This window comes from Lacerta agilis, chromosome 5 (assembly GCF_009819535.1).
Source record: "Lacerta agilis isolate rLacAgi1 chromosome 5, rLacAgi1.pri, whole genome shotgun sequence".
Lineage (NCBI taxonomy): Eukaryota > Metazoa > Chordata > Lepidosauria > Squamata > Lacertidae > Lacerta > Lacerta agilis.
The window spans coordinates 61,120,939-61,145,042 of record NC_046316.1 but is presented as its reverse complement, the minus strand read 5'-3'; the positions used below and the strand labels follow the sequence as shown (position 1 = coordinate 61,145,042).

The following is a 24,104-nucleotide window of genomic DNA, read 5'->3' as shown; positions in this document are numbered from 1 at the left end:
GATTGTAGCAATAGCAATTCATTATTTTTAAGTCATGTTTACAAGGTGTCCTCTCAGTTTACAACATACTAAGCACTGGAGGGGGCAGTTTTATGGGGCCCATGTTCTGTACTTGCTGTGAATACCTATAAATTGCCAATGAGGTGGATAAGAAGGATGAAGTGCGAAAAGTGGGGAAGAATTTCAGAGTTTGAATCATGTAGAGGAACAATCACTAGAAGTTAGTCTTGCTTCTCACCTTCAGGCGAATTCTACAGAGCTGCATCTTGCTTACTACATATTTATTTCATTTTTGTTCCATGTGTTTCATTTTTATCCAAGGAGCCTAGGGTCCTGTTATGTGGTTCCCTCTACATAAATCCCCAAATAACCATTTGTGGTTGGTTCCTGAAGAGAGTGTGAGATAGAACAAGGTCACCCAGTGAGCTGCGAGCTTCATATCAGAGTAGGTATTTGAACCTGGATCTTCCTGCTCAGCCAGGCACTCTAATCATGGCATGAGTTGCTTTCCTGTTTACTCAAGGACCTGAATTTTGTGGGTTCATACTTCATCTCTTTCTTCACTCTTCATGCTTAGTTGTGTGTCTTAGTGGTTTGGTATGAAGAAAACATTGTGAAGGTGACCAGAGACAAACTAAAAATAAAAGCCACAGTCCAAAGAACCTAAATACAGTTGAACCTAAATGCCTGGGCTGTGTGTATGTGTAACGTGATATTAGCCAATAACCCAGGCAGTAAGAATGAAGGTAAATGAGCCCCAGGAGCATATCGTCCTCAGCTGTAAAAAATTAACTTTGTTTTCAAGAGCAAAGATTTCAAATGTGCTCCTGGAGTCACTATGCTGGATTGAAATATTAAATTACTTACTGGTTTTACTGCTTTCCGAACCAGTTTCTTTGTGTTTTGACTGGGTTGGTGGTAATCATAGAAGAGTAAAAATGAAATCCTGGCTATTGCTGATGTGGCAGTGATAAGGGAGTAGCTCTGTCCGAGGCAGTTGCACTATGGTGTCAAAATGTGTTGGTTTTCCCAGAGATTTCTGTGACCCTACTGACCTGTCAGCTTTTGCCACGTTTGCTTAAAAATGCCTTTCTGTGGAAGAACAGCAGATGTGGTCTAATCCTTATCCCTCCCCCTCTTTTAAGCAGTGTCGATCCTTGCGTTACTGGGCACCTCCCATCTCCTGTGTGACTTCCAGCATGGCTGGTTTGAACGTCTCCATAGCCTTTTTCTTCTCCATTGTCGCCCTTTGTGAGGTGACCAGGAGGCTCTCCAAGAGAATTTTTCCACCTAAGCTGTACTCTTGCTTTGCTAGCGAACTGGCCAGCTCATTCCAGCTATGTGCTTGCTGCCTTGAACTAAAGATGCTTGTGGAGATTGGCCCATGGGGTGGTGGCTTTGGCCCAGATGTGAGCTTCACACTCCTCTTCCTCCTCTTCTTGGTTCATGGTGCTTCTTTTGATGGAGCTTCTGCCAACCCTGCCATCTCACTCCAGGAATTTTTAGCTTTGGATTCTTCTTTTGTGGCCACAGTTGCCAAACTCTTGGTCCAGTTTATGGGGATGATAGCAGCTGGTGCCTTTACCAAGCTATATTGGTCCAGGGAACTGACAGACTTCCACATGATTCAAAACTTAATGGCTCAAGACTGAAGCTCATCGCTCAACACATCTATCTCCCATGGCATCTTTGTGGAAGCCACATGCTCATTTTTTTTCAACGTAGCGATTCTCAGGTTCCGATCCAGTTCTCCCATGTACAGAGCCCCTGTCATTGCACTCACTGTTACTGCCTTGGCCTACACAGGTAAGGATTCAAAGCTAGTCTCCTCCTCTTCCCAATGTTATATGTTTAGAAACTTAACCAAACAATTTAATCTGTGCTCTGCTTTTGTATATAAATGGAATTGGCCATGCAGTAAATAAGGGTCATTTGCTTGCGTGACTTTTTTTTAAAATATATATATAATTTTATTTATAATTTTTAATAATAACAATAACAACAATAATTCTATCATTTCAAATCTCAACTTCCTCCTCTTTCTGCGGTTCCTTAAATTTATTTTCATCATTTCCTACATATTCCAAATTATCTTAACTTATTCTTTTATTAATCTGTTTTCATATATGATTTTGAAACTGCAAGTTATTACAGTAATCCTGCCAATGTCTTAATCTGTTTACAATTTGTTTGTAAATATTCAATAAACCATTTCCATTCCCTTATAAAAAATTTGTTGTCTTGATTTCTTATTCTTCCGGTACGTTTTGCCATTTCTACATAATCCATAAATTTCTGTAGCCATTCTTCTTTCGTCAGGACTTATTCTTTCCATTTTGGGGCAAACAACATTTTTGCAGGGGGGTGACAAGAAATTTTCCGCACCGGGCACCACCTGACCTTCCTACACCTCTGGCTCTTGGGCAGGGGTGATACACAAAATGTGGGGTAGAAGAGGGTCAATTGGACAGGGAGTGAGAAATATCCCTATTTTCATCTGAAGAATGTTAGAGGGCATGAGTGCTGTCTGCTTCTGTACATGGAAATGGTGATGGGGTGCGGCAGGACCATCTTATCCTTAAAGTAGTTTAAAGGTGCTGGGAATTGCAGCTCTTTGGGGGTGGGAGAACTACAATTCCTGAGATTCTTTGGGGGACATCATGTGCTTGTCTGGTATGGATGTTCCCAGAGAGAGACAGCACTGGCCCAGGGCATATTGCTTTCTTGAATCGCTACCTAGCAGAGTTGCAACTCAATACTTCAGATTAAATTCTCAGATTCTTCTGTTCTTGTTTCAAACTAAACACCTTTCATCATGTCAGTTTAATAGATCTTATCATGCACATGTTGGTGTGTAAGCCAATTTGATTAGTTGGATTAAACTATTTGCATTTCTCTTTCTGCAGCTGCACCTTTCACAGGAGCCTTTTTTAACCCTGCCCTGGCATTTGCTGTGACTTTTTCCTGTTCTGGGAACAGCTTACCAGAGTATATGCAAGTGTATTGGTTGGGGCCCACTGCAGGTAAGTCAGATTTCAAGTCAGTGGAAGATACAACTATGGTTGCAGCTTTGACAAAATTTTGTAGTACAGACGAATAATGCCTAAAAGGTAAAGTGACCCCTAACCATTAGGTCCAGGGGTTGCGGACAACTCTGGGGTTGTGGCGCTTATCTCGCTTTATTGGCCGAGGGAGCCAGTGTACAGCTTCTGGGTCATGTGACCAGCATGACTAAGCCGCTTCTGGCAAACTAGCTTTATTTTGATTTATTTGGTGTTATTCTAAATCCCAGGCCATGGGTTGGTAGTTTATATCTGACTGTAATTTATCTCACTGAAACAAGTGGGTCTCAAGCAGACTAGTGGGGGATCACTATAATTTTTTTAAGAAGTTTTTTCTAAATGGCTGCAGACATTTTGGGAGGTGGGGCAAAGTAGCAAGAGAAGAAAAATTGAAAGAAGTTGGGAGATGCATCTCAAGCAGTCAGATCGGATGAGTTGGAACATTTCTAGGAAGCTAGCAATGCATCTGTTGAAATACATCTCCCTAATCCCTGGGAAAGAAAAGACAAACTCCATTAGTAGTAGGAATGAATGGATCCATCAGTTTTGGTTCTGTCAGTTTTTAATTTTTCCAGATTTAAATTCAGTCCTCCACACTTCTGCAGCAATTTGTGAATTTCTGACCCTGAACATGGGAATTTTTCAACTGCTTTGGAAACATTAAATTAAGATGTGTGTGTGTGTGTGTGTGTGTGTGTGTATAGGCTTGCTCTTAACAAAAACTAGCAAGCAGTAAATGAAACAAAGTTGGTTTTGTTGCCATAAAAAAGTATTATGTTTATTTATTTAAGGAGGTGGAATGATCAAGAAAAACAAGATTTGGTTTTTTAAAAAAGTTGGGGAGGAGTGGGGTGTGTTTGTGCCAGAGATGGGACATAGCTTTGAAAAGTTTCATAGAATCATAGAGTTGGAAGAGACCACAAGGGCCATCCAGTCCAACCCCCTGCCAAGCAGGAAACACCATCAAAGCATTCCTGACAGATGGCTGTCAAGCCTCCGCTTAAAGACCTCCAAAGAAGGAGACTCCACCACACTCCTTGGTAGCAAAGGTTTGAAGACTACTGCTTTAAAACAAGTTAAAACATAAAAGTTACAATTAAAATCCTGCTGCCTACCAGCTAAATTCTGACTTCCAAAAGCCGAGAATGAAATTCTATATGTTATGAGGCAGCCACAGTCATGAACATGTAACAGACCATGACCCAGGAATCTTCATCATTCTTCCCCAGCCTGCAAGCTTCTGCTCTCTTCCCCTTATTGACTAAACATAGACAGCATTGTTCTGTTCTGCCTTTAAAGTCTTTGCAAGTTTATAGTTCTTATCTTATTTGCCAGCAATGTTGTCTTAGAAAGTCCTTGACAAAATCAACATACTGTTTTCTAAAACAAAAGCAAACTAATATAATTAATTAAATAAATAATGAATGGGGACAAAATGGATGGCAGTTCAGAAAGATTTATTTCTCTTCCCCAATTCAAGATAAGATGTGTTTGGTGCCCCATTAGGTTCTTCTAATCTGGAGCAAGCTTGCCTGTAGTGTAGGTGCCCTTGTATGAAGGCCTCAGAGTATTTTCACAAATAGTTGCAATCCCTGCAGGTATTATAAGGTAATTCTAGCAATAAGCTGATCAGACTTTTTGTGCAGACTGATCAAGTCTTCCTTGTTATTGACTCTCTTCCAGGGATGCTGGTAGCTCTGTTTGTGTATCGGGGGAACATCCCGCGGCTCTTTCAGACAAACCTGCTGTACAGTCAAAAGAGCAAATACAGGATCCCCAAGGGAAAAGCAGTTTCAGTGTCTGGTGCTGAACAAAGACAGCCAAAAACACAGAAGGCGATCAGCTGCTCAGGACCATCTGACAGAACAGAGTGAAAGAGATAGGCACTGGTGGGTGGCACTGGGGGTCCTTTCAGTCTTTGATTGTTGTTATTATTATTTGGCATGAGGAAGAAGACCTTGAGCATCTCTCTGTGTTCCTGAGGTCACTTGTAGTGCATTCTGGCTGGAAAGAGGGACAAAAAGTCATCTCTCATGTGCTGCCATATCACCAGTGTGTTGCAGTGAGCTAGGTCATTGCAAAGGTCTGTAGAAGTTAAGACCCTTAACATTCCATACATTCAGGTTGTCATCTTCTTAGTGCCCTGTTTGGGTATTTTTCATTCTGTGGCATTCTTCTGAATGGGTGGGATGATGTAGTATCTTGTGGCCCCCACCCAGAGAAAGTTAGCTATCTTTAGTGCTTTTTTTCTATGGGTACGCAGGGGTATGCATACCCCTAAACATTTTATGAATCTTTGTACTTTTGTCAATTTACTGTATTTATTTCCCCCGATTTGAACTATTTTCTGGAGTCAAAATGAGAGTACCCCTAAGAAAAAAAAGCACTGTCTATCTTTATGTTCTGTGACATGGGATAAATAAGGGAGGACCCTGTGGCCCTCTGTATGTTGTTGGACCCAAGCTCCCATCAGCCCCACCCAGTGTGGCGAAATGGGAAGGGATGATGGAAGCTGTAGTCCCAAGTTCCCCAGCTCCATTATATAATATGGTGGGATCTTTGGCATTCTTGAATGTACAGGCAACTCGCAACTCACACGCATTCAAGTTGTGTGGGACCATGCACATGTGCGACGTTTTTGGTGCTGAAAGGTGGGGGGGGGGGTTTTCCAGAATGGGACCAGAATTTGGTAGGGTGGGGGCAAAATGGACCAGATTGGATCAGAAAGGACTTACATGCATCCCACTGACTCATATCGCAGCCAGGAATAGAACCCCTGCGTAAGTGAGGATTCCTCTGTATGTATTAATAAGGGTTTGACACTTAAATCATATATTTGATTTCACATTAATCATATGATTTCATATGAGAGCTGCTGGAACTGAGTTCTGGTGAGTTCTGGCTGAAAAAAAGCCCTGGGTATATGCACAGGTATTTTTTTTGCACTTGTGTAATGCACTGGAAGTGTGCAACAGCTTTTGTGTGTGTGCAATTGCTTATTCATTAGATTTCTCACCTCCCCTTTACCATGAGGTCTCAGGGTGGGTTACAGCAATTTAAAAACACAATATTTAAATTAGTTTAAACAAACCACAGTCAAGAGAACTGGGTGCCCTCACCCCAAAATGTGCTAATAAGCTTCCAGTGGTGACAGCAGATGTATAACAGCTGACTTACTGGCTTAAAAAAAAGGTATTTTTATTAAAAATTTAAAAATCCACATAAAATGCCAATACATATTACAAACTTTTTTCTTTCTTTTGTATTGTCAGCTAATATTGACTTAATGGCTTTTTATGGTAAAGAGAAATCCATATTCAATCTGGGCAGGGGGAAGAGTACAGGCATGGCGACATCACATGGACAGCGTTGAAAATTTGTGTCAGTGAGCAGCCCCAATTCACAATCAACCTCCATCTGGAATTTGCCCCTTGCACCTGTGTTGCACCTTGAACTTACCTTGTATCCTTTTGCATCCTCACTTTCTCTATCCTTGAGTACATAAGGGATAATAAATACACAATCATTCAATATATTCCTTGCATAACTCATAACAATGTGCTCTTATCAGCTGATCTGAATTAAGTCATTTGCAATGGGGAAAGCACATATCTCTCTGTAAACAATGAGTAAGGTAAACAATTTGTTCAATTGCTTAAATGCCAACCGATTGCCGTCATTACAAATTAGAAACATGAGCCAGCTAAATTACTTTAAGCACTAAGGCTGCAATCCTAACTCCACGTACTTGGCAAGAAGCCCCACTGAATTCAATAGGGCTCATTTCTGCTTCTGATGAAGCATGGTTAAGATTGTTCTGTAAGACTACAATCCTACTATGCATGGTTTTTTGGGAGTAAGCCCTGATTATCTATGGAAATCCATTTTTAACTCTGTCTCCTTGAAATCAGTTTGCCTTTGAAAAGTGTCCTTTCCATATTGTGCTTGCTTTATCTCTCCCCGCCCCCCAAGGAACATGTTTGTGATAGTTTAAAAAAGACCTTGTGGTCATATTGAAAGTGTCAAATAGAACCAATACTCTAATAGCAGATGGGGAAGTAGTCATCAGAGTAGAGTTGGCCACACATGATGAGAAATCCTGTAATGTACTGACCCACACAAAACTAAATTTCAAGTAGGTTGTCAGGATTTGGGGCTGGGGGTATTATTTATATCTCTTAGAAATTCCTTCCCTATTGGCAGTGCTTGATGTTTGGTGATAAGCCAATTGCTAATAAAATAGATTTATGTACAGTTCAACTTAATGTGAATTGATTATTGCTTGGTTACTTCTAGCATTTTTATTTTGTATTTTTTTACATTTGTATAGCTGTTTCCTACAATCAGCTTGCTTATTTATTTATTTATTTATTTATTTATTTATTTATTGCCCGGTTTTTTTTCTCAAAAGAGCTCAAGGTGGCTGACATGGTTCTCCCCCCTCCTCATTTAACCCCCCAAACAACCCTTTGAGGTAGGTTACAGTGAGAAACAGTGATTGGCTCAAGACCACCCAAGTGGGGATTTGAACCCTGGTCTCCCAGGTCCTAGTCTAGTACTCTAACGGCAACACTACACTGGCTCTTTAGAAGAGGGGAAGTTGTAGGGACTCTGGTATTACAGATGAAGGGTGGGAGGCAGCACAGGACTATGTGGATTTTGGTTCCCATGTGGATCAAAATACCATTTTTAAAGGCCCTGGTAATAGATGACTTATGCTAGACATTATCATATTTTGCAGCTGGCCTTTTATCCTTCAGACCATGTTTTAGTCCTGATGTGGACGAGGATCAGAACCTAGTTCTTACATGTCTCACAGATTTGTTCTCAAACTGTTCTGCGGTTGTATAGCTTTGGCAAGTGAGCTGGGTTTCTGGGTGTCAAAGTTTTCTGGGGAAACTGTTTCCTATACAGAAGGCTACTATACTGAAGCTCAGGTGTCACTAGATGTCGGCACATCTGCCTTGTTGCCCTATCCAGCCCAGGCTTTAGGTTATAGCCTAGGATTTTTGCTCTGCCATACTGCAGCGGGGCCAGTGCTGGGTCTGCAATCTTCTTAGGGATGACACTGCCACCTTCTTGAAGGCAAATCTTGGCCAGCTGTTCCCGCTTCTGCTTCAGTGCCCTCACTTCCTGCTGCATGCGCTCCCTGCCCATGTGACCGTCTATCTTCTCCCAAAAGGTCCTGTTGAAATGCACATAGAGTTCCCAGTCCAGCTTGTTCCAGCTTTTTATCTTCTCTATGGTATCTTTGGAAAGGTGGGACTTTGTGCTGTTGTCTCTGCTGTTGAGAGGGAAGGAGACCACATCATCCAGGTCCCAGCACAAGGCCTCCTTCAGCAGCACCATGGATTCGTCAAAGTACTCTGAGATGAGGAGAAGGTCAAATTGTGCCTCAATGGCTCTGAGCATGAGCTGGACATTCTTTGCCGAGAAGTTCCCATTGTGGTTATAGCCAAAATCGAACGTCATTAGGTTTTTGGCATAATGACTATCACTGGTTGAGGCATTGTAAAACTTGGAGGTGTCGTTGAGAAACTCCTCTAAGTTCTTGGCTTTGGCAAAGGCAGAGACCCCTTTGTAGTAGGCGAAGGATGATTCCATGAGATGAATGGGATTCCGGAGGATAGAAAAGTAAAAGCTTGTGTTTGGCATGACTCGAGCAACCTGGGATTGCAAGCAGAGGAAACATTGAAAAAAAATATTAATAATCCAAATCACGTTTTTCATTGAACTTTTGTCACAGCTCCTTGGTCCATATGCTATGCCAGGCTACTTTAATGGTGGGTGTATTGTGCAGCTTATTATTGATCCTGACACAATAATAGCACATCAGTGGTGAATTTATTCTGCTTTACTTTGTTCTGTGAAGCTTCCCCAATGCTGCCACATGATTGCTGTTTGGAAGAGCTATGGTGCAAGAAAAGCAGTACAAAGAAAGTAAACCAGAATAGTTGTGGTATAAAAATGTGTGGGATTTCAGCAGGAGGTTGCAGGATAAGCACACTGGAAATGAAACAGTGTGACCACCCTGACACTTTTGCAGGAACAAACAGCAGAAGCCCCAGCGAGCATAGCAAGTGGTCAGGGATTATGGGCGTTTTAGTCTTGTGGCATCTGGAGGCACTACATTGTCTGCTCCCATCCCCCTCAAACCAGTGTCATTTTTCTAGAAAAAGAGGTGTCGGAACTCACCATGAATGCCTTCCTTCTTTTCTTATAAAAGCAATGGTGCCCACCTGAGAGGTGCCAGAACTGAGTTCCGGCGAGTTCCAGCATGGGGTGGCCCTCAACTGTTCTGATAAAATAGGGACATCCTGTTTTTTCATGTGAGAGCCTGGCAGTCATTTTGGGTGCCACAATCTCATTCAATCTTGCCCCCCAAATGGTGCTTTTTCTGGAGCTGTGATCTCGTGCAGGAGTGTGGCCCTGTGTTGCGGTTTTTCACTTCATCATGTTGGAGGGTATGTACTCCTGGCATTCAGCATATAATGGTAATACCCATGCCTAGCTGACCTACTGATCTCTACAAGGGAAACAAAGGCTATATTTGCCTGATTTCGCCATAACAGAAAACTTGACTCCCTGCTACAATGTGAACAAGCTGCACTGAACATCAGGCTTACATACTTCCCTTTCCCCTCTCTTTTATACACCAGAAGATTCAGGAAACCAAGGTTGTCTGTTCCCAGTTTTACACTAACCACATTTCCCCCTGTGATATCTGAACTCAGGAAACTGTCGTTTGATCCTGGCTTATTCCCACTAATTAATTAATTAAACATACAAACAAACAAACTGTTTTCTCAGATGCTGACTCGTGCTGACTAGCTAGTTAATAAACAAACCACTCTCCAGGCTCAGACATCATAGGGACTTGACCTCATTTGTAATATTTTATTTTGAAATCTTTAAGACAATATTTTAGCTTCCTGTTAATTACTGTATTTTTCGCTCCATAAGAGGCACCTAATTTTTTGAGGGGGGAAAGCCCCCCTTTTTGAGGATCAGTTCAAAGTTGTGTATCTTCTTTTGGAAGAAGAAAAGCCCCATTTGCAAAAGGAGCAGCTCAAAGTTGTTGTGCTGCTACTTTTGCAAAGCAAAAAAGACCCATTTGCAAAAGGAGCGGCTCAAAGCCCTTTCTACAGTTTCCAGACAGATAATCTAATCAGCCAGTTACATGTCGCTGGGGAAACCAACAGCCTCCTCTGCAGAAAGGGAGCCAGCGACCTTATCTATCTCCCCATCTCTTGCTGATCAGCTGTAAAGCGGCAGCCTTTCAACACCCCCTTCTCTATTTATAAAAGAAAAAGCTTGGTCTTCTTTTGGTCCCCGGGCAATTCAGCGCCAGGGACCATGCATTCGCTCCATAAGATGCACAGACATTTCCCCTTACTTTTTAGGAGGAAAAGAGTGCGCCTTATGGAGCGAAAAATACGGTATGTTGCTTTGAATGTATACTTAATATTTGTCTTTTTTCTGTAATATGTTTTTCTGGATTGTTTTATTTAATGTAGGCTGTAAACCACTTTGAGATTCCCCCCCTTAAAAATATAAAGTGGTATAGAAATGAAATGAACAATGAAAATAAAATAATAAACAGTACTGAAAGCAGGATTGCATGTGACTGTCCCAATAGCATAATGAACACAAATCATAAAGAATGTGCAATAAAAAGCATGTCTGGAGGGGCCCAGAGTTCTTCTTGCTAGCAGTTTAAATGGTAACAACTCCTTGTAAGATTGTTTGTGTTGCCAATTAAAAGTTGAAGGTTGCATTTGAGCTAGCTCAATGTGTTTTACAATTTGAACCTAATTGTTGGCATCCATCTGTCTCGAGAGACAATGGTGTGTGTCTTCGGGGGTGAAGTCAAAACGCTGTGTTAGCAACACCAAAGTGACCTCCTTGGGGGGCAAGCCTGGGCAGTGCGTATGGAGGTCCTGGGCTGCCCAGACAACAAGACCCCCACTCTTGGCCTCCCTGATGTGGTCCAAAAGAAAGCAGAGCAATATGTTTGGCACCAGCTTGGCTGCAGCAGTTGCTGGAAGGAGGAATACATGGTGCCATTCAACCTTCTTAGAGACGCCACTCCAGATTTGTATAGGGTTACTCCTTAGCCTTTTATTCTCCTGAAGATATCTCGCAAGACTAGGGGGATTTAGGACCAGAGTTTTCCTTCTCTCAGATGGGCTACCTTGACAGGATGACAAGCCTCTTCAGCATGTGCGGAAACTGCCTTCCTGACCATTGAACCCACTATTGATCTTGTCTGCTGAACCCGCCAGAGCCTGTCTTCACATGCAGTCCTTAACTCACCAAGGGTTTGAGGCCCATTGACTACCGGTATCTTTGACATAAAGAAGGCTGATCGCCGAAGAGTTGATGCTTTTGAATTATGGTTCTGGAGGAGACTCTTGAGAATCCCATGGACTGCAAGAAGATCAAACCTATCCATTCTCAAAGAAATCAGCCCTGAGTGCTCACTAGAAGGACAGATCCTGAAGTTGAGGCGCCAGTACTTTGGCCACCTCATGAGAAGAGAAGACTCCCTAGAAAAGACCCTGATGTTGGGAAAGATGGAGGGCACAAGGAGAAGGGGACGACAGAGGATGAGATGGTTGGACAGTGTTCTCGAAGCTACTAACATGAGTTTGGCCAAACTGCGAGAGGCAGTGAAGGATAGGCGTGCCTGGCGTGCTCTGGTCCATGGGGTCACGAAGAGTCGGACACGACTGAACAAATGAACAACAAAATCTTTGACTGGTTTAGCTAGCCAGTCAAGCCCATTCCCAGGGTGTTGACAGCTTCTAGGAGCCACAGGTGAGAGCTGAGTGCAAGGTGGGGACCAAAGGTGGACAAAATACCCCAGAAGGAACACAACTTTTCCCTTACCAGAGGTACTACCCCTCACCTAACACCCCATAAACTCCAGGTTGAACCTATGCAGTCAGAACTAAGTTCTTTGATATGTGGGTGTGATTTCTGCATTTCAAACTCTCCTTGCAGCTGTGAATATCAGGGCTGTCATGATGAGCTTCTGCACTTCAAAATATGCCACTAGATCAGGTGTGTGCGTCATTTTGTTCTTGCTGTTGTGGAACAATTAGGATTCGGAAATCCTTGCCAACCTACTACAAAGCACCCAGAGATTTTCCATTGCATCCTAGCTTCTGCCCACCCCTGCTCTAAGGAATTTGTCTCCTATCCTACAGATGCTTTGGTGTTTCACCTTGTTGATCCCTCCTGTAATCAGCATGGGAGACTCAGTATGATCCTGTTACTTATCACCAGTCTTTTCTAACAGAGACTGATGGCCTTTAACATTTTACATTGCTACGATGCCATCCTGCTCAGTGTAGATTAAGGCTGGTCACAGTTTCATAAATTGAAAGATGCATATTCTGCATCTAAGTGGCCCCACTCCTAGTCCTTCTTCTCACCCACTCACAACTTCCAGCATCCCTCCCTTGCCCCACTCAGCTTCCCCTCCCACTCCTTACAAAATCTATTCTTGTCCACCTCTAGAAATAACCAGTTTCCTACCCATAATTTTAGAGAGAAAAAAGCTGCTCAGCTCTTACCTCTGGTTGAAAGAACCTCATATGATGACACATAATGTGAAACTGGGGGTCTTTTTTGGGAGAAAACCCCTGCACAGCTGCTGCCATGAAATAATGAGGATAGTACAATTGACTGGCACCACTGCCCGGCAAGGCAAAAGAAAGGTTGCGAGTATCGCCAAAGCGAAACAAGATGTTCATGACGGTGCTGCTGGCACTCTTGTGCACTTTGAGGAAAACAACATGGGTCTTGGGCATGCATGTTGAACCTTGAGAGGGGCTGGAAGTGCTCCCTCCCTCCTTTGCTGTTCCAACTTTGGGAAGAATATTTTTTTCTGGTGGAGGTGGTTTCATGGTTGGTGGTTTTGCTGATGCCATCCCAACTGTTCTTCTGTCTCCTGCAGCACTGAAGGCCTCTGATTGAGTCATTGTTGTGTGCTTTGGAAAGGGGCGTCTTTCTGGGTCTTTGACATGTGCTGTTTGATCCTCTGCAGAAATCCTTGTTGTGGGTTCTGCCACCTTTATCAGGGAACTTCCATCCTTTGTTGCAGCAGCAGATGTCTGATCATCAGCAAAGTTCACCACTACTTGGTCTCCTCCAGGATCTTTTGGGGTGCTGTGGTTCCACCAGTCCCTCAGCCATTTTGCTGTATGCTGGGCCTTCACCCTCTCATCAACCTCCACAAATGGTTTTTGCCAGAACTCTTCTTCGCTGCCCAAGCTGGCAGCCAGCAGTTTGGTTTTGTTGAAGGCTATGTTCAGTTTTGTGGCTAGCCTCTTTTTCTCTGCAGGGTTGGGACTGGGCTCCCTCTCTTGTGGGGTGCTTTTTCGCAGAAGTTGAGCATAAGTTGGGCTCCTTTGAACCTGGATGGAATTCTCACTGGCTCTGTTTTCTTCAAGGGGAAGCTGATTCTGTTTGAAATTGCATCTACAATTGCTATGGAAAAACATCAGATCCTTCAGATGGGGTTGACAATGACATCTCCTGCCCTCTGTGTCCACTTTCCAAAAACCACTTCCCATTGCTTGCTTTCCCTGGATCCCTTCCACTCCACCCAATTCACATGCATTTCCTTTCTGTATGGACCCTAATGCCACTACTGCAGGTAAGTGTTTCATTCTTTAAAAATAAAATAGCATGGTTGTTATGTACACACAGTAACATTATAATTCTCCCCATACAGACAGAACACTTTGGTCCCATAATCTCCTGCCATGATTCTCTTGCATCCTCCACCCCCATTATAAACAAATCTAGACAGCTTCTCCAGCTTTCCTTGACATACAAATGTTTATACCCACTGACTGTGAGCCAAGATACACAGGATGTTGCCTTCTCAATGCAAATAGCAGCTTGGGGGGGGGGGTTAAGTCAGCATTATGGCAGCTGGATGGTGAGGTGGGAGAAGAAGGATTAAACTACCCCTTCCCATGGTCCTATCTATACCTGATGACTCCCCCACCTCCACCACTCATGGCTGCTATTTGCATTTTGTAAATGATCTGTGAAACTTGGTTGTTTTCTTTTAAAGGAAGCACCCTGTGTGCTTTGGGCTTGTGAGTTGCTGGGTGTGAAGCGGCTCAGTGTACAGGCAAAACAAGATTGTGAGCAGGAATAAGGGGCTAAAGGAAAGCCAGCACTGCCACTGCACGGGAGCCCTGGGACACTGGACTATGCTCCTGATGGCTGCCTTCCCTTCCCATTTGCTACCCACATCTGGGCATGGTTTTGAATAATTGCTGGCATTTTCCGCTGAAATTCTATTGTTGTTGTTGTTGTTTATTGAATTTATATGCCGCCCTATACCCAGAGGTCTCATGGCGGTTCACAAAAAAGATCACAGTATATAAAATAAAAATAAAAACAATAACCCAATAATACTGCCCCCCAAAGAGCCACATTTTAAAAGGGTATAGGATGTTGATCAGGTCAACCAAAGGGCTGGTTAAAAAGGAACGCTTTTGCCTGGCGCCTAAAGGTGTATAATGAAGGTGCTAGGCGAACTTCCCTGGGGAGAGCATTCCACAGATGGGGAGTCACTGCAGAGAAGGCCCGTTTTCGTGTTGCCACCCTCCAGACCTCTCGAGGAGGAGGAGGCACACAAAGAAGGGGCACAGAAGATGATCTCAGGGTCTGGAAAAGTTCATATGGAAAGAGGCAGTCCTTGAGGTATTGCGGTCCTGTGCTGTTTAAGGCTTTATAGGTCAAAATTTTGAATTGGGCCCAAAAACTAATTGGTAGCCAGTGCAGTTGGACCAGGATCGGTGTAATATGCTCAAACCGTCTTGCTCTGGTGAGCACCCTGGCTGCTGAATTCTGCACCAGCTGAAGTTTCCGAGCCTATTTGTCTTCAGAGGTAGCCCTATGTATTACCCATTGCAGTAATTCTGTGCAAACTCTTACGTTCAGTAGGGACTTTCCCCACCACACAACTGCAAAATCTATGGGCCCTCTAAATTAAGGCAATGTAGATAATAATAATAATACTAATACTAATACTAATACTACTACTAATAATAATATATTTATACCCCACCCATCTTGCTGGGTTTCCCCAGCCACTCTGCACGGCTTCCAACAGAACACTAAAATGCAACCATCTATTAAACATTAAAAGCCTTCCTAAACAGGGCTGCCTTCAGATGTCTTCTAAAGGGACTTCCGGCGGCGACGCCATTGCGGGTGGTCGTGGGCTGCTTCGGCTGCGAAGCGCCCAGTCCATCCCGGGGGTTAGGAGCCCCGCTACCGCAAAGCGGGGCTCCGGTTGGGGTGCGGGAAGAGCGTCCCGCACCCTGGGCTCCCCGGCTGTGCCCGTTGTGGCTCCGAACCCTTCCCCCGCTCCCCCTGTAAAGGGGGAGTGGGGGTGAAGGGACGACGGAGCCGGGCTATAGGGGACATGCCCCAACCGGGATGTAAATGCGGCGACAAAGCCTGTGATGAGCGTCTAAGTTCTACCTGTTTTTAACGAGCTGATAAGAACCCAGTGGTTGTGAGTACTTGACTGACTTTTTTTTTTCTTTAATCTTGGAACGATCTGGGGGAAAGAGGAAAGGCAGCCCGCCTCCCTTCCCTTCGGGAGATGAAAGAAACTAACCAGTTTAAGTGACTGCTGCTACAATAATCGATAGAAAGTATCTGGAATTTGAAAACTGAGACTGCTGAGATTTCCCTTTGGGGATTAACTGGGGAAAAAATATCTCCATTTGAAGTTTTGGTCTTTACACTCCGGCTTCGGAGAAATGGCGACGATTTGGACTGTCGGAAAAAATTGAAACAAAGGAAGGAAGAGACAGGAGTTGAAATTTGATACTCACCCTCCCTTCCAAAATGCTGGACTTTGTGTTCGCACTTGTATTGAACTCTGGTTTAAAAGATGAGGAAATGCTCACTGTCTTGAAGCTGGAACTGCTTGATCGGAAATTACAAGTCTTGAGTGGGATTATAAATAAAAAGAATTTACTTCCCACAGAGGAGGCTTTTCAAAAGTTTTACACAATGGAATCGAACCTTGGCAAAGAGCTGGAAGGGGTGCTTGAAGAATGGTCTGAAATGGCTGGGCAACTCCGGGAAAAGGAACCGTTTTCTGGGGGTGGCAGCCCTGGAACGGGAAAATTTATAATATCCAGACCCCGAGGTGGGAGCTCGGGGGTAAGGGACATGGAATTAAGATTTCTACAAGAAGAAGAAGTATGGTACAAAGAAACGGAGGAGCCCGAAAAAGAAGTGATGGACACCCTGAAGCTTGATGCAAGGTTTGTTGTGAATGCTGCCTGGATCTGTGGACATTTAGAAGAAGAGAGCTGGAGATTCGGTTCTGGTGAAAGACAGAGAAAGACAATGGACAGAGGGGGAGTGGGTTGAAGTATTAAATGTATATTCCAAATGGTCTGTCATGGTATCTGAAATCGGAGAGTGAAGTCTGTTAATTACAAGTTTATTTTAAACAAATAAGGAGATATTGAATTTTAAGTTAAAAGCAGCATGATAAAGGACAGAAGAAATAAGTTTAGTTTTTATAAGAATATTTGGTTAAGATTTCTGTTATAATAGAAAGATTAAGATAATTGTGTTATTTTTAATTAAAGTCAATTTTTTTTTTATAGAGAAAAGATGTTAAGAAAGTAGTATATTGATTTAAAACCGAAGGTGAAAAGGCGGGGGAAGTCAAAAGTCAAGATTCAGAACTAGAAATTTTTTTATCTAAGGTATACAAACAAGAAGAAGAATCCTGGCATTATGTGTATTTGTATTTGTTTTTGTATTTGTAGGTGTGGGTTTGGGTTTGTGTTATATTATGAAAATGCTAATAAACTCTGTTTAAAAAAAAACACAGATGTCTTCTAAAGGTCTGGTAGTTGTTTTTCTCTTTAACATCTGGTGGGAGGGTGTTCCACAGGGCGGGTGCCACTACCGAGAAGGCCCTCTGCCTGGTTCCCTGTAACTTGGCTTCTCATAGTGAGGGAACAGCCAGAAGGCCCTCGGCACTGGACCTCAGTGTCCGGGCAGAACGATGGGGGTGGAGACGCTCCTTCAGGTATACTGGACTGAGGCTGTTTAGGGCTTTAAAAGGTCAGCACAACAACACTTTGAATTGTGCTTGGAATTCTTTTTTCAGATGTCACCAATGCAATTTTCCCTGAACATTTGTATTTCTTCCTGGATATCAATCTTTGACAAGAGCTAAGGGTCCTCCCTCTCTCATACACTGACGCTACTCTCATTTTGTATAATGACAGGTCTACATTGTACATTGTATAATGTCTACATTTATTCTGATAAAAGGTCTTGTGGCACTTCAAAGACTAAACAATTTATTATGGCATAAGCTTTTAAATTTGCAACAGGGTTGGGGGAGATTAAACCATTTACTCGCCTGCTGTGTTCCTGACAAAAATGACACCTTTAGACTGAAGTTGCTCTCTTCACTGGTAGGGAATTATCCAACCGGCACTGTGTCATTGATGGTGTCACCAATGAAACTGAACTGGTGGCAGCAAGCAAGCATCAGTATCTGGGCAGGTCCATGTCTGTATTCCTGGAAAATATATATATATACACAGCATTTGGTATCCTGTGCAGGTCCCACTGAGCCTACCTGGTACATTGGAACCTCTCTGCGACTTGGAATATGATACAGAGGAGGAAGAGGAGCAAAAGGGCAACCCAGAGTCTTCCCAGCTGGTTGTTACATGAAAGTTTCCATTTCCTGCAGGGAAGGAAAAACATCAGCCTAATAATCTGGGCTTTTGATTTTTTTTTTAAAATTGCATTTTATGCAATGGGCACAAGTTTAAGTGAAGACGACAGGACTTAAAGCAAATGTCAAGCAGGCTTAGGTTGGGTTTATTTTCGTGCACTTTCTTTCTGTAAGCAAAAGGTTACACTCGGAGAAGGGAACCCCTGTTTACACACAGTCAAGGACGATTGGTTTTTGTCCTATGATAACAGCCCCAATTTGCATTAGCAAGAAAGTCCCAGGCCTTTCTAGTCCCCACCCGTACAGTGGTACCTCTGGTTACGTACTTAATTCGTTCCGGAGGTCCGTTCTTAACCTGAAATCGTTCTTAACCTGAAGCACCACTTTAGCTAATGGGACCTCCCGCTGCCGCTGCGCTGCCAGAGCACGATTTCTGTTCTTATCCTGAAGCAAAGTTCTTAACCTGGAGCGCTATTTCTGGGTTAGCGGAGTCTGTAACCTGAAGCGTCTGTAACCCGAGGTACCACTGTATGTGTTTTGGGTCCTCACTGTGTTTTTCTACGGGCAGCAAGTTCCACCCACTTGAAAATTCTGTATTGGATGAAGTGGACTTTAGTCTACAAATGGTTATGTCATGATACATATGCTAGTCTTTAAGGCTGTCTTCACCCACTTAGTGCCTTTCAGATGTTTCAAACTATAACTCCCATCAGCCCCTACAACCTTTAATAACTTGCATAATTTTTCAATTGTATCCAATGCGAGTCCTACTCAGTGGACCCACTGAAGTTAATTTCAATGTGTCTACTCTGAGTAGCAGTTAGTTGAATAAAAAACTTTATTTTTAAGATTATAAATAGATAGATTTATACAGATAGACAGGGTACACTGTAGTCCTGAATATTGTGTTGTGCTGTAGTGAACATAAGACGTTTGTTGGAGGATGAAGATCTGTAGTTATACAAAACTGTGTCTCGTGCTTGGGATGAACTGCTTAGATGAACACACTTTTTGTGCTTGGATTGCATTTAAATCGTTTCTTAAATGACGCTCGTCCTGTACAACAAGGATTGTGTGCATTGGCTCTGAATCATCTGTAACTGAAATATTAGCATCCTGATCTCACATTTCAATAAGCAGTTTTGTTTGCCTGTTTAAACAAAGGTTAAGTGTGCATATTTCGATTTACTTTTTGAAACAGAGTTGGGAAAGCATCTGAGAGAATGATAATAGCCTCAAGTTAGGTTTTCTGCATGGGAAAGAATTGCACCCAGGGCTGGCCCAAGACGTGTTGCCTGGGGTAGCAAAACCATAAAACAAAAACAAAGAAGACATCATGAGAGGTTGTGCTTCTGTGCCAAACTTGTCTTCCCAGGGCTCCTTTGCAGATTGCATGACTGTGGGATAAAGGCAGTAGCTCAGTGGCAGAGCACATGATTAAACTAGGAATGGGCAAATATGCAAATTTGTCTCTCATTTTTCCAGGCTTAAATTCAATTCTCCACCTTTTACATCTGTTGGCTTTTTATTTTAAGTCGTCATGGAAATGCAATCATTCAGTGCAAATCTATCCTAATATACAGATTTTTTGTGTGCATTTTTGTCTTATATTTATATTTTGCAAAGCAATTCTGCAAAGCAATATTATGCATTTTTGTATGTTATTTTAACACCTATATGCATAGCTATTATACACATATTGCTTGGCTGCAAAATTTGGAGAAGTGCAAATTTTGAATCATAGCTGTGGTTTGGTCTGGAAACTGCAAATACAGTGGTACCCTGGGTTACGTACTTAATTTGTTACGGGTTACAGTACGTAACCCGAAAAGGACATAACCTGAACAATTCACTCTGCACATGCACAGACCGGAAAAACCCGGAAAAAAACGGGAAAAAACCGTGAAAAACGCTCTGCGCATGTGCAAATCGCATGCGTGTCGGGTTGTCTTCTGGGTTAGCGGAGTTCGTAACCCGAAAAGTACACAACCCAAAGCGTACGTAACCAGAGTACCACTGTAATATAGTTTCACCTTTAAACCTGAACTGAATCAAATTTCTCCCTCAGCTCTAATTCCTACTGTATTTTCCATGCTCTGTGCTTTCATTGGAGGAAGGGCAGGATATAAACATGGTACGTAAATAAATAAAAATATTGCCTCTCTTTCCATTTGAAGTTATTGTTGCCAGCAGGATCCAGCAAAAGCATGCTATGCCTTGTTGAAGCCCCATTGACATTTTCCCAAGACTGGACTCTTCCTGTCATTTCCTAGATCCCTTTCCATTGTCCTTTCCCATTGAGCTAATTGTTGGGTCATGGTTTTTCCTGCTGTGGGCTTCGTCCCACTGGTCTTTCCACTCTCCTTCAGGCATATCCTGAGGGAAAGGCAGCAATGGAAACACTGTGTACCTTATGTTGTGGACTTGGTTTGTATTTTTCTCACCTTGAGACTCAACGTTTCCCTTTGGAAAGGCTTTTCATGCAGGCCATCCCTCTTCTCCACATAGGACCCTGTGCATGAGGAGAATCTATGGACTCTCTTTTTGACTGGATGTGCATTGTGTGTATGCACTAGGTTGGGTCATTTTGCAGTCACCGTAAGTGCCTGGAGTGCTTGAGAAATGTGGGTGTCTTGTTGGCGCACAGTGCCATAATTGGTGGTGGATGGGTGGTAGTAGAGTTGCCAGGGATCTGGTGGGAAGATCTTGCCAGTACCAGTGGTACCTTGGTTGTCAAACGATTTGGCTCCCAAACAAATTAGCTCCTGAACGCCGCAAACACAGAAGTGAGTGTTTGCGAATGTTTTTTGGAAGCCGGATGTCCGATGCAGCTTCCGCGGCTTCTGATTGAGTGCAGGAAGCTTCTGCAGCCAATCGGAAGCAGTGCCTTGGTTTTCAAACAGTTCCGGGAGTCACATGGAATCCTGGAACAGATTAAGTTTGACAAAGCCCCTTCTGCCCATAGTAAGGAGGGAGGGTTGCAGGCATCACAAGCCCTTCACGTGTTCAGGGGATGGCTGCCACCCCCTGGCACCATTGGCTGAGCCCTGGGCACGGTGCCTACCCGGACTGACCAATCAGGTCAGACGGTGGGCATGGCTTGCTACATTTAAGCAGACCAGGGCTCAGCCTCTCATTTCCTGCTCCCAGCTGATACGGTTTTTCCCCGCCCACCCACCCTTTAGGCAGCATTTTTTCTGGACCTTGCTATGGACCACGGTTGGTCGCCATTGAGGGGCCTGGTAGGAATTTTCCCACTTGGCAAATTGGCTCCAGCCTGGTGGTTTTTGCCTACCTCGTAGCAACTCGTCACAACTTTGGTCTGGGAGGTTAGGCATTGGACTATCTCAGGAAGGCTGAAGGTGGGGGGGAGGTTGGGCCATCAGCTCCCCCAAAATGCTGAAGGGTACTTCGTTAAATGAGTCCGGGGAGGGCATGGCCCTGTCCAAAGCCGTGGAAGGTGAGGGCCTAAGGCACACCCCTTACTGGTGACCCCAGGGTGAGTTCCTAGCTGATGTGCAGCAGCAGGGCTCTCCCATTGGTGGTTAACCCTTCCCGGACTGCCAGCACGACGGACTGGAGTCAGATATAGTCGGTTAGGTCCAATGCCTAAGCCAATACTGCTCAACATCCGTAACCAATAAAGTTGTGGTTTTTTCATGCCCATTAACCTTACTTATTGTGTCCTGTGTCTTTATTTTACCACGGAAGGGGTCGGGATATTGACATGCAACCAAGGTACCACTGTATGGTTAACATAACTTTTGCTTCTACACCTATTGTTATGCTGTTGACTGTCCTGTGGCTTGGACATAGGATTCAAGATATGCTATGTCAACTTTAGTTTCCCAGTGTACCAGGACTATATGACTTCATAGTGAACCATCTTTCTCTGCTGCTGTAGCAGCCTTCAGACTTCCAGTCTTTTATTGAGCATCCATTGTGATTTGGGGTCATTATGTTGCTGGGGCAGTTATATGCAATCATGCCATTTGCATCTGCACAAGTTGTGGGGCAGTCATACTGCCTGGTGTGCAATAGTTTTCTGTAAAAAACAACAACAATCCTGTAACTTTTCATATCACCAGTGTTCTGGGGTCTCCCCACTCCAGCTTTTGTTGTGCCATAGTGCCCCTCCTGACAGCAATAATGCCATAGCATTGGAGAAGCATCACAAAACAACTTTAAATGTGCAATGATGCGCACACTGTCCACTGTAAATCCACTACTAATGCAATACTCACATCGTAATAAAAGTGTTGTAGGTGCCAGTACAAAATGGCTCCCATGGGCAGCAAAAAAAGAGGTGATGGTATTCCTTAACAGTAAGTACTGTCTCCCTCTCACAAAATCACTGGACATGTATATAGGATTGTGCTGTAAATCGCTAACCATTTTGTTAGAGAAGAGGAGAAATAGCTTGCTAAGCAACCACTATCTAGCTCAGGCATAGGCTAACTCAGCCCTCCATATGTTTTGGGACTACAACTCCCATCATCCCTGACCACTGGTCCTGTTAGCTAGGGATGATGGGAGTTGTAGTCCCAAAACATCTGGAGGGCTGAGTTTGCCTATGCCTAGCTCCTAGCTGTGGCCCCTCCCTCTCACAGAAGCCACCAGATGATCTTCTTAAAGAGCAGATGAAGCTTCTTTAACAACAGTTCGATGCTTATTGTTTCAATAATTTTATGTAAACCTGTTAGGTCTGTCTGAAAATCAGTGTACAAATACCTTAAACAGAACAGAATAAAAATAATAACTGACAGACAGGCTGAGGGAAGGATGAGTTGCAGAAATCAGGAGGAAACAGCAATAAGATCTCCTACTGTGCCCTGTAAAACTCTATTTAATGAGAGAACCAATTCTTTTGTAGAAAACACCCTGCACCAGAGCTTTCCAAACTGTGTGTCACAACATGTTAGTTTGTCGACTGCCGTGTGTATATGTGTCACATGAATGCTCCCTGAGCTCCTCTCAGGGTTGGAAAGGGGTTGGCTTAACCTCCAGTTTGCTAGTAAAACCGAATCACTGTGTCACCAACATGGAAATTTTGGAAAGCTCTGCCCTATACCCCATTCTGGTTCTATGTTCTACTTGGTTGGTTGTGCGTTCTACTTTTCCTACACTAGAATCTTAATGGAATGCTTTTAATTTGCAAATCATATGTGTGCATACACAATATATTTTCATATTTAACACACACTGAATTGTGAGAATGCATTTTGCTTAAAATGTGAAAGAAATGCTTTGTGGCATCCAGTCAGATCCAGCTCTTTTCTTCTTTGTAAGAATTCCGGTAACTAGCTGGAACTAGGTAGTCCACCAGAAACCACAATCTATTTTCTCTCCCCATCTTGCATATTATTAATTATTTTAAAAAACTTTTTAAGGAAAACCTAGAGTGTCTATGGGTCTGGTGATGAAGATGAGGTTTTCATCAATGAAACAGAGGCCATAAACCAAAAGGAAGATTCGCTGTGCTTGTAAAAAAAATGTATCCAGAGAAGTAGCCTATTGGGCCTTATTTGTTCACAGTCTTCCTAGATTTTCTCCCTTGTAGTGAGAAATCACTCTAAAATGTTTCCAGTTCAAACCTCCCCCCACAATCTGAACCTTTCTTATAGCTTGGCGCCAAGTTTCTCTCTACCACCAGCATGCAACACAACGGCACTTTGTGTCAGAGGCACATGGCACAAGTTTACTCCTTTCCCATAGCTAGATTGTCCCCCCCCCCCAGCAATAAAATATTAAGATAAAGGCACTTACTTGATCCAGGTTCTTGTAAGTTTGCACATGGTTTGGTTTATGGAGCACAGAAACAGTACCTTCTTCACTAAAATCAACCCAGGTTGCTCTGAGATGGGCAAAAGTATAAAGCAAATATGCTTTTCTTTTCTTCTTAGAGACGTGTATCTGGATTGTCCCGCCTACTTTGTCTGCAGGTAATATATGCAGGATTGTTGTTTTTTTTATTGCCTTCTGTTGGCACTAACCAGGAGCTGCCTGGAATTTGCCACATTATTAATGAAGCACTACTAATGGGGAATAATGCCTTTGCTAGTTCCCCTGGGGCACTATTATAGTTAGGAACCAGCAAACATCACATGATGAAATGAATGCGTACTCTCCCAGGTTTCTGCCAAGTTGCTCCAACCAACTCTGCATGTGATAACACAGCGTCATTCTCCATGCATATTTTTGTAAGATCATTAAATTGAAATAAAATGTTCAAGTCATACTAAGAAGTCCACGGATGTGATTCCAGTATGCACAATATGCTTATG

General features: G+C 43.2%; 2 protein-coding genes across 3 annotated transcripts; one reads left to right on the top strand and one right to left on the bottom strand.

The window, feature by feature from the left end:
- Positions 1 to 893: 893 nt before the first annotated feature.
- On the top strand, positions 894 to 5,654 carry LOC117047237 (aquaporin-12A-like). Its single transcript, XM_033150150.1, has 3 exons — positions 894 to 1,806; positions 2,907 to 3,023; positions 4,746 to 5,654. Exons 1-3 carry the CDS (start codon positions 1,755 to 1,757, stop codon positions 4,934 to 4,936), a joined length of 360 nt encoding a protein of 119 aa, XP_033006041.1. The 5' UTR covers positions 894 to 1,754; the 3' UTR covers positions 4,937 to 5,654.
- A 2,106-nt stretch (positions 5,655 to 7,760) lies between these two features.
- LOC117047236 (galactose-3-O-sulfotransferase 2-like) lies at positions 7,761 to 23,741 on the bottom strand. Of its 2 annotated transcripts, XM_033150147.1 has the most exons (4): positions 23,587 to 23,741; positions 17,719 to 17,829; positions 12,644 to 13,559; positions 7,761 to 8,729 (listed from the first exon to the last, which is right to left on the bottom strand). In XM_033150147.1, the coding sequence occupies exons 1-4, from the start codon at positions 23,613 to 23,615 to the stop codon at positions 7,890 to 7,892; spliced, it is 1,896 nt and encodes a 631-aa protein (XP_033006038.1). In that variant the 5' UTR covers positions 23,616 to 23,741; the 3' UTR covers positions 7,761 to 7,889. The 2 variants fall into 2 exon arrangements, with proteins under 2 accessions (XP_033006038.1, XP_033006039.1); XM_033150148.1 differs by lacking the exon at positions 17,719 to 17,829.
- Positions 23,742 to 24,104: the final 363 nt, after the last annotated feature.